Source organism: Macrobrachium rosenbergii, chromosome 14 (genome assembly GCF_040412425.1).
Source record: "Macrobrachium rosenbergii isolate ZJJX-2024 chromosome 14, ASM4041242v1, whole genome shotgun sequence".
Taxonomy (NCBI): Eukaryota; Metazoa; Arthropoda; class Malacostraca; order Decapoda; family Palaemonidae; genus Macrobrachium; species Macrobrachium rosenbergii.
Window position 1 is genome coordinate 45,173,634 of NC_089754.1, and position 10,648 is coordinate 45,184,281.

Genomic DNA, 10,648 nt, shown 5'->3' on the forward strand with positions numbered 1-10,648 from the left:
CCCAAACCCAAAGTTCCTTAATTTCACTGACCAAGTTGCCAGCAGCGCAGCGAACGTGTTACTGAATAGCATTCATTAATGGTCACCCAACCGAGTATTAAATCAAAACCAACGAAACCAATGAATTAATAAATGCGTTGCTGTATGTTGGAGTATGATGCTTATTGAAAGATATCTCTTAACCCAGAGTTGACTGCACAATCGTAGTAAGTGTTGTAGGCTTAGATATGTACAGCAGACTTCGTAATTGATAATAAAAAACTTTATATTTAAATTTATATTTTTTATTAAAGACTCAAGAACATGTTTTCTTATTTCATTATTGAGTCTTACCGTAACATCTTGGAGATCATAAATAAATCACGTTTGTTTCTCTTCGAAGAGAACAGTAAACATTTAGATTAGAGTTAGTGAGAAAGAGTTCTGACGAAAAATCTCAGCTGCAATAAAAGTTAATCCTTATAAATAAAAATTATTTACAAAATTTGAGGGTCATTATAAATGAAGAAAAAGTTTATTTTAGAGTTGCATTGAAGAAAAAAAACTAGCTAGCATATGCAAATGGTCGTTCATTTAGATAACCCCAGTTATCCTCTTGTTAAGCAGTCAGCTTTACAAGAGAAGAACGTTAGAATATCGAGTAAATATTATAGGATGTATCTTAAACTACAGTTCCTATGAGAACTGCCACAAGAACATGATGGCAGTCAATCTTAACATCAGTAAAAATATTCAAAAGGCCTGCTTTTGAAAGATATGTGAGCAAGATTAAATAACCTTTTAGTTACTTGCTATTAACCAAAATGTACTAGCAAGATTTACTACTATAGGTATATGCTTCTATCAGCAAAATATTAAAAGAACCTTCTACTGCTTTTTTCAACAAATGTGCTACTAAGGTAGTCTGGGTAGTCTAAACTGTTGTCCTGGTATCAGTGGCATTGATGGCTGGAGAAAATTTGCAGGTAAAACTGGATGGAAAATCACAGACTTGTAACTCTGGGTTGAAATGAAGATCACCTGGGCATTGCAGCAGATGTGCAACTCCATCCCATCCACACATGAAGAAGGAACCACAGTCTTTTGGGTTAGGTAGGAGAAGAGGATGCTCTCCTGGTGGATTTGGGCAAATAGCAGCCATTTCAGTGCTACTCGAAGGCTCCTCAGTCGTAGTGCTGTTACTCGGGGGTGATACTGTAGTTGTGATTATCATATCACTCGTATTTACATCAGTACTCGAGGTTGTTTCGAATTCTGGAGCCAGTGTGCTGTTGCTGGTAGCATGGGCTGCTGTGGTCTTGATTTCTGGAGCAGAAGTGCTGCTACTGGTGACAGGTGATGCTGTGGTTTTGAATTCTGGAGCAGAAGTGCTGATATTTGTGACAGGAGCTGCTGTGGTCTTGATTTCTGGAGCAGATGTGCTGCTATTGGTGACAGGTGCTTCTGTGGTTTTGAATTCTGGAGCAGAAGTGCTGCTATTTGTAAGGTGAGCTGCTGTGGTTTTGATTTCTGGAGCAGAAGTGCTGGGATTGGTAACAGATGCTGCTGTGGTTTTGATTTCTGGAGCAGATGTGCTGCTGTTGGTGACAGATGCTTCTGTGGTTTTGATTTCTGGAGCAGAAGTGCTGATATTGGTGACAGAGCTGCTGTGGTCTTGATTTCTGGAGCTGAAGTGCTGCTATTGGTAGCATGGGCTGCTGTGGTCTTGATTTCTGGAGCTGAAGTGCTGCTATTGGTAACAGATGCTGCTGTGGTTTTGATTTCTGGAGCAGAAGTGCTGCTATTTGTAACAGATGCTGCTGTGGTTTTGATTTCTGGAGCAAAAGTGCTGCTATTGGTAACAGATGCTGCTGTGGTTTTGATTTCTGGAGCAGAAGTGCTGCCATTGGTAACATGGTCTGCTGTGGTCTTAATTACTGGAGCTGAAGTGCTGCTATTGGTAACAGGTGCTGCTGTGGTCTTGATTTCTGGGGAAGAAGTGCTGCTATTTGTAACGGGAGCTGCTGTGGTTTTGATTTCTGGAGCAGAAGTGCTGCTATTGGTAACATGTGCTGCTGTGGTTTTGATTTCTGGAGCAGAAGTACTGCTATTGGTGACAGGTGCTGCTGTGGTTTTGATTTCTGGAGCTGAAGTGCTGCTGCTGGTAACAGGTGCTGCTGTGGATTTGATTTCTGGAGCAGAAGTGCTGCCATTGGTGACAGGTGCTGCTGTGGTTTTGATTTCAGGAACAGAGGTGCTGCTATTGGTAACAGGTACTGCTGTGGTTTTGATTTCTGGAGCAGAAGTGCTGATATTGGTGACAGGTGCTGCTGTGGTTTTGATTTCAGGAACAGAGGTGCTGCTATTGGTGGCCGGTACTGCTGTGGTTTTTATTTCTGGAGCAGAAGTACTGTTGTTGGTAACAGGAGCTGCTGTGGTTTTGATTTCTGGAGCAGAAGTGCTATTGGTAACATGTGCTGCTGTGGTCTTGATTTCTGGAAGTGCTGCCATTGGTGAAGTGCTGCTGTGGTTTTGATTTCAGGAACAGAGGTGCTGCTATTGGTGGCCGGTACTGCTGTGGTTTTTGATTTCTGGTACTGTTGTTGGAGGAGCTGCTGTGGTTTTGATTTCTGATATTGGTGACAGGTGCTGCTGTGGTTTTGATTTCTGGAGCAGAAGTGCTGCCATTGGTAACAGGGTGCTGCTGTGGTTTTGATTTCTGGAGCAGAAGTGCTGATATTGGTGACAGGTGCTGTGGTTTTGATTTCTGGCAGAAGTCCTGCCACTAACAGGAGCTGCTGTGGTTTTGATTTCTGGAGCAGAGTGTGCCATTGGTAACAGGGTCTGTGGTCTTGATTTCAGGAACAGAAGTAGTACTGCTGTGGTTTTGATTTCTGAGCTAACAGGAGCTGCTGTGGTTTTGATTTCTGGAGCAGAAGTGCTATTGGTTACAGGTGCTGCTGTAGTCTTGATTTCTGGAGCAGAAGTGCTGCTATTGGTAATAGGTGCTGCTGTGGTTTTGATTTCTGGAGTAGAAGTGCTGCTGTTGGTAACAGGTACTGCTGTGGTTTTGATTTCTGGAGCAGAAGTGCTGCTATTGGTAACAGGTGCTGCTGTGGTTTTGATTTCTGGGGCAGAAGTGCTGCTATTGGTAATAGGTGCTGCTGTGGTTTTGATTTCTGGAGTAGAAGTGCTGCTGTTGGTAACAGGTACTGCTGTGGTTTTGATTTCTGGAGTAGAAATGCTGCTATTGGTAACAGGTGCTGCTGTGGTTTTGATTTCTGGGGTAGAAGTGCTGCTATTGGTAGCAGGTGCTGATGTGCTGCTGTTAGTAAATGGTGGTGGTGTGGTGGAAACACTGCACCTGAAGCTGGATGGAAAGTCGCAAACTTGTAATTCTGGGTTGAAATGGAGATTAGCTGGGCAATTTTGTAAGTATGCCACACCATTCCATGAACACATGAAAAAAGAATTACAGTCTACTGGGTTCGCCAGAAGGAGGGGAAACTCTTGAGGAGGATTAGGACAAAGGGCAGCAACGCTAGGTGGGGCAGTTACAGGTTCGAGTGGCACAGGTGGTGTTGGATATTCAAGACTAGTACTGTTGGAAATCGGCACAGGTGATGTTGCAGTTTTTTCTGCAACTGTCGTATTTGGGGCAACAGGCGAGGCTGTTGTAGATATGCTGCAGTCTACGTTGGCAGGTGAGTCACAAACTTGTAATGATGGGTTGAAGTATAAAACTGGAGGACAGTGCTGCAAAAAGGCCATATTGTCCCAGGAGCACATGTAAAACGATCTGCAATCTGCAGGATTTGATATGAGCAGAGGGTACTCCCCAGGAGGATTCGGACAAAGAGCAGCAATCTCTGGAGGAGCCGTAAGTGATGGGTAAGCCCCTATTCTTGTCCAAATCACGCTGAGGACAATGGCGCTCAGTAATCTGTGAAGGAGGATATCGAACCTTGAAGCAAGTAGTTAAGAGCTAAGAGTTTTTGGTGAGCAGCGAAAGTCGAAATTATGCATTAAGATTCAGTCTATTTTGCACATTAATTGACGAATTCCAGTTGTAAAGTATGATAAGATCTTATAAATATATACCAAGCTTTTTGGCCCTTCATACTTACGGTAAGCGAATCATCGTGCAGTAATATCTGGTGGAAATGTTCAGCCAAAAAAGACTTCGTTAGTCAGTGAAGATCTCACCACCTGAGTCTGTATTTCAGAGGTCGAAGCAGAACTGGATGGCCGAGGAACGCTCGCTTCTTATATATTAGTTTGCCCACGGTTATTATCCTTTGTTTACATCACTCAGTGACGTTATGGTGATTCATGGGACAATAAATACTCTCACATATCAGTAAAAGTAATACACGATAACGAACCGGCTCTCGCTTTTTTATGATGATAAGAAAACAGGGGATTTAGCCCTCAACCTCTTTGATGCTACGCTTTTCAATTCGAGAGTTTTTGTATCATATTCATATCTGTCGATTATCCGAATTAGGTTCGGGATATGAGAGTATATCTTTATAATCGTTATTGTTATTGATTTACCATCCAAGATTAGAACTAAGACAAAGTCCGCAATTTAGTGAAATACAGCAGTCGTAGTTAGACATAAGGCTAGGGATTTCGAGACATGCTCTACCAGCATTATTATTATTATTATTATTATTATTATTATTATTATTATTATTATTATTATTATTATTATTATTATTATTATGTGCATATATTCATATGGCATAAACCAGCTTCCACAAAACAGAATGCCCCTTTGTGAAAACAGACAAACAGAGCAAAAAGAATGAATTGTAGTATACGCAAACAATAAGCAAGGGGGAAAAAGAAAAATTAAAATCATATCTCACAGGCTTTTGGTAAAATCAAAAGAAGCTTTTCCAGCTAAAATGTCACAAAGAATAACGCCAAACGAATAAAAAAAAAAAAAAAGAACGTGGATTCTGGTTAATCTTCGTTCTCGTTTCACTACCGAGTAAAAACTAATAAAAAGAAAATTATCCTTTCTTAAACAAGTGGGAGATTAGCAACCGTTTTCGGAAATGCTTTTCAGCGCCATCTTGCGATTGACGCAGTTCTACTCCTCCGCGCAATAAGATAACTTGAAATCTCCCCGAATTTCCTTTTGTGATAACTAGGTTCGAATTCTGCGTCTGCGTGCGATAAGGAAATTCTTCTTCGTCAAATGGGATCATTTTTACGATGTAGTTCGAGTCGAATTTGGGTTTATTGCTGTACACATGCGCATTTCATCCTGCTGATATTAGGCAAGTCGGTATCTCACCATTAAAATTGAAATGTAATGGATTTTCCGATACTTCGAGGAAGTGGTATGGCATTTAGTAAATAAAAAAAAATTTTAAACTTTAACTAGAACTATAATTATTACATTTTTCATCATTCCTTTAAAATTATTTGACAGTCAGTAAATTCACTAACAGCACTCTGGAAAGTGTTTCTTCCAATTACTTTTCGTTAATTTCTAATAACCATGAACTTAGACCAATCTCTTCTATTTTAAATAACGAAATTAAAAAATTACACCTCTTGTTGTGTTTTCAAACAGGTAGAGAAATCTATTGACAGTTCGTTAGATGAAAAAAATAAGTTTTTCCTGACCATGAGAAACGAAAACGATGAAACCTCGATACTGAACATATTTTTGCGAACCGGATTAACATGGCACAAAGTATGGTGGTTTGGAGGGTGGGCTGATGAACTCGACAATGGGTCACAGTAAGGCCCAAGACCCATCAGAATATGAAAGTAAAAGTAAATTTTGAGAGTGCATATTCTTGCTAATAATGATAAATAATATATATTGTATACGTTAGATTTTAGACATCGACAGTTCCTCAAGATCCCATAAAACCAGGCTAGCTACAAATAATCTGTAAAATCTATAGGTCTTTGGTAGAAAACATTCAATTCAGTAATGGTTCTAAGATTTTAATGTAAGTCCCCGGTTGTACACGATACCCAATTTCGAGGTTTTCAGCTGCATTCAGCAAGTAAATTCTCGCCATAATGAAAATTCACCATTATACGAAAAAGCATCTATCTCTCTCTCTCTCTCTCTCTCTCTCTCTCTCTCTCTCTCTCTCTCTGTACTATGCAAAATTATCCAAATCTGACTTGAGCTATTGTTGATTTAATATGATGCATCTAGTTTTATTTGTTGTTACCTACTGATGATAAAAATTAACCAAAATACATTTTAAAAAATTCCTGCTAAAAATCCTTCTCACAAGGAAATGGCCTTGAACAGCAAGTGGTATAGGTAAGGTCCCATAGTTTAGTTTATCTTCCTGGAAAGAAACAAAGGCTAACTGGCATTTGGCTTTTAGAAAAATAATTAATCTCTTCGCCATTATCAATAATTAAGCATGGCAGTGATACAAAGAAAACTACTCTAAATTATACCTTTGATTATGAATTGAGATATTTGTAAAACAGGAGAATGAATTACGAATGAAAGCCCCTGAGTGTTTGCATAGAAACCATTGTGTGTTTATGCTTTACAAATAAAACATATAAACAATGCAGCTGAAAGCTCACTGTATAATAATACAATGAACCAGATCCAAAACCAGTTTAAGTTACTTTAATGATATTTTATCGCAAACATAACGATTTCGCTCGTGCTGGAAAGTATTTACAGTAGACAATCAAAGCATTCCCCAAAACATGCAAAATACATCTATACCAAAAATAAATTATCTTTCAGGAATTTTTTAAAAATAGGAGTAATGAGCGATTAGAACTAATTTCGTTTAGAAAAACAAGTTTTCCGTCTAATTGAAAAAACCAACTTTGATTATGCCGTATTTCCATGTCAAATCGTATTGCAATGAATCTATATGCTATTATTTCTCTCTCTCTCTCTCTCTCTCTCTCTCTCTCTCTCTCTCTCTCTCTCTCTCTCTCTCTCTCTCTCTCTCTCAAAATTAAATATACCCATAAACCCATGTAAAATGGTGCAATTATGCCTATAGAGTATTTTTATCTAGTAAATTTTCTATAGAATATCTATTGTATTTTTATCCAGTAAATTTTCTATAGACTATCTATTGTATTTTTATCCAGTAAATTTTCTATAGACTATCTATTGTATTTTTATCCAGTAAATTTCTATAGACTATCTATTGTATTTTTATCCAGTAAATTTTCTATAGACTATCTATCTGTTACTTGAATTAATTAAAAACAACATTACAGCATTTTGAAGAAATATTTTACATAAATATCAGGACTATCTTAATACTATTAATCCTCTTCAGTGAGTGCGCATACTAAATGAATCAAAACATAAAAAAAAATCATAAAATCATTACTGTTTACTTTGAAGAAAATGAATAAAAACACAAGTTACATTTGGCTTTAGAACATCAACAGAAAAATATCATTAATGTTTTGGAAAACGAGTCTAAATTTCGTGCTTCAACAACAAGCATTCCAGACACTGTAAATTATTCAGCTGACGTCATTCGTCTAATGTCATATTCTTTTCAAAGGTCATAAAATAAACCGAAATATATTCTTGGGGTGTTTTTTGAGGATTTGAAATATATTTTATTTCCCTCTCACCGATTTTCGCTTTTTTTTAAAGGGAATTTTTTTTTTTCAGTTTAATTAAACTTGCTTTGCAAGTTCGTGACCTTTCATTAACATTCCATATGAACGTTAGTGCTCTGAATAATAATAATAATAATAATAATAATAATAATAATAATAATAATAATAATAATAATAATAATAATAATAATAATAATAATAATAAGCTCTACTTGTCACAGTCACAAAGACCTTTTAGTTTTCTTCCTTTATTTAGGTATATTTACTTGTGTTAGCAGTGAATCAAATGAGCTGAAATACGAATATCCCCCTTTGTGGTATTATTGGTTATGATCTCTCTACTCTAACGTAATGCGCGTGGGTTCAAATCCAGTATTTCCCGGTTGGATTCAGTGCTTTTGGAGGTAAGCTTATCCAAATAAAGTGAGGAAATCAGGATGTTACGTGTTTACGTGTTTCTGTAAAATAGTAATGAAGTTAATTTCATGAAAGTTATTATTTTCATAAATCAAGAGACTAAGACTGAATTTGGTAGATGGGGTTTATATTATACAAACATGACAGTAACAATAATTTTCCATAATTTCAAAAGTAGGATTAGTGATGAAATATATTATTATTATTATTATTATTATTATTATTATTATTGATGTATGAATTGTAAAATATTAATAATATAAACGCATGAATAGCATTCTTCTTCTTTTAACGTGCTTTTATTCCCATTTTTGTATGGGGTAAGCACGATGCCTTCTTTTGAAGGACTTTTTGATTAGACCTGTGGTCTCGATTATTATTATTATTATCATTATTATTATTAGTTCGAGATTGAGATGTTTGTTATGTTTTTAGAAGGTGTTGTATGAATTGTAAAATATTAATAATATAAACGCATGAATAGCATTATACACATAAAATTTATACGTACGCAAATACAGAATGTGAGAAACAATGATTCAGAAGAATGAAAGCAAATATACATTAACAAATAAAATAAACTTTATAGTAGTTAAATAAATGAATAAAAAAAAGGAATGCCTGAAGTGGTCATTTCCATTTTACACTACATTAATAATCATGATTTTGTAAAAAGCACAGTATTCACAACACAGCAAGAAATATCTTTCTACGCCTGGGAAAAAGATAATGAAAGACATATGGTACAAAGCAATGCGTTATCTCGTTGATGACGTGCAGAGGCGATAGAGTGAGTGTCCTTTTGAAATGAGGCTTAAGGGAGAAGACCAAGAAAGCTGCTTTGTACAAAATCATGATTACTAATGTAGTGTAAAATGGAAATGACCACTCAAGGCATTCCTTCTTTATTAATTTATTTAATTACCTCTTTATGAACCTATTTATTTATTTATTTTGAGGGTGAGGGTCACATGAATGTTCCAACAATAGCGGAATAGGTGCTCTAAGGAAATCGATGAAGATTGGTGTAGCTTCGGAAGATTTGACCTTCCCGAATGCCTTTTTCCATCTGCCATATCTCTCTTCTTCCGTCAAATGATGCTAAATAAATCAGGAAATCCCGAAAACGAATCATCCGGAAGCCGGAAATCCTCAAGGAAATATCTTATCACCGCGAGGGATTTTAGATTACGCCATTTCTTATCTCTTTCGTAGATCAAGACCGTCGTATAGCGTCACCTCAAGGAAATGGTTTTTAGTACATTTTTCTACTTATTTGTCTCTGCTGACAAAATTTGGAGTATTTCTTCTGCTTCCGTTTTCAGGACATTCAAGGAGCTGGTCTGCCTATCCGTTTTGCGCATGCGCGAGGGGAGGAAGAGTTAAGCCCCGTTTTTTTTTTTTAATCCTTACTTTCACCTATTTCTCCAGCTTAGCTGTCACACTCCTCTAACTTATTTATGAACAAATCCCTCTGGCACGTCATTTAAGTCAAAAGATATCGCAGCGATCTTTTTTTTTATTTCAAAAACGTTCGCAAATCTAACAGAAATGCAATTTGTTATTGTCAACCATATGGAAAACGTCAAAGTGTCAACGATATAAAATGTGAAATGATTTAAAACAACCAAAAGTAACGAATGTCATTTTTTTCCCGTCGGGCAGCTCCGAGGCAAGTCATGGTTTATTCAGTGGATCGGTGCTGGAATATCGGAATATTTTGCATGTAAAGGGAACTGACACAAGCAAAAGGGAATGCCTACAAAACGATGAGTTCCGAGGTTAGATAGATAGATATTCACGCCACAGACATGTGTATATTGTACACACATGTACGCGCGCGCACGTGCGTGTGCTTGTTTGTGTAATTAGACGCATAGGCCTACACCATAATGGAGTTTAAAGTACAGTATAAAAAACAATTTTTCAACATTTAAAGAGCATTACTGTCTTCCACAGAGTATCTAAGAAACAAGCAGTGTAGAGTGTAGAGCATGGTTTCCTAACCAATCTTTAACATTTAAACAGCATTACTGACTTCCACAGAGTAATAGTCCCTCTGTCTGTTTCAGTGTCTTGCTGTGGCAGCGCCCACTGACAGAACGACGCGACAGAGAGATCCGGCTAACACCGAGCTCAGGATTCGTGGCGGGAGGCGAAAGAGATTGACACATCAACAAGACTTAGTGACAAAGCAGCCTGTTTGAATTCTTCTGCGGAAAACCGCCAGAGTTGGAAGTGAATCACATCCAGCTGAAGGCGAGACAGAATCCAATCAAACTGCCTTTCGGTAGGGCGTATATTTCCAGTATGTAAATTATGTTTGTTTATTTATCTATTTATCTTTAGTCGCCAGATGCTAAATGATTATTTAATGCACTCACCAAACGTAACGTTTATTGGTCTGTGTATGACCAGTATTGTTGAGAACACTGGGCTCGAAAGTTGGATATGAAAGTAATGATGAACATCAAAAATTTCCCCATGAACTCTTGTAGGATTCCCGTTGTTATGAGAAAGGCTATGAAATTTATTATCCGTGAAATTTTTGGTAAATTTTCCTTGTTATATTTTTATGCTTTTCCTTGCCTCTCGTTGCTGACTTTTCATTAAATTTTACATCCACACTACTCTTATATTCATGCACAGGATA

General features: G+C 37.2%; 2 protein-coding genes across 2 annotated transcripts; both read right to left on the reverse strand.

Annotated features, from left to right (window-relative positions):
- Positions 1 to 268: 268 nt before the first annotated feature.
- LOC136846059 (uncharacterized) lies at positions 269 to 2,490 on the reverse strand. Its single transcript, XM_067116739.1, has one exon. The coding sequence runs from the start codon at positions 2,488 to 2,490 to the stop codon at positions 1,225 to 1,227; it is 1,266 nt and encodes a 421-aa protein (XP_066972840.1). The 3' UTR covers positions 269 to 1,224.
- LOC136846058 (mucin-7-like) lies at positions 269 to 4,272 on the reverse strand. Its single transcript, XM_067116738.1, has 2 exons — positions 4,107 to 4,272; positions 269 to 3,922 (listed from the first exon to the last, which is right to left on the reverse strand). Exons 1-2 carry the CDS (start codon positions 4,118 to 4,120, stop codon positions 2,536 to 2,538), a joined length of 1,401 nt encoding a protein of 466 aa, XP_066972839.1. The 5' UTR covers positions 4,121 to 4,272; the 3' UTR covers positions 269 to 2,535.
- Positions 4,273 to 10,648: the final 6,376 nt, after the last annotated feature.

Bases quoted from the DNA above. Each gene is read 5' to 3' on its own strand.
- LOC136846059 (XM_067116739.1), bottom strand. From the start codon at position 2,490: ATGGCAGCACTTCCAGAAATCAAGACCACAGCAGCACATGTTACCAAT.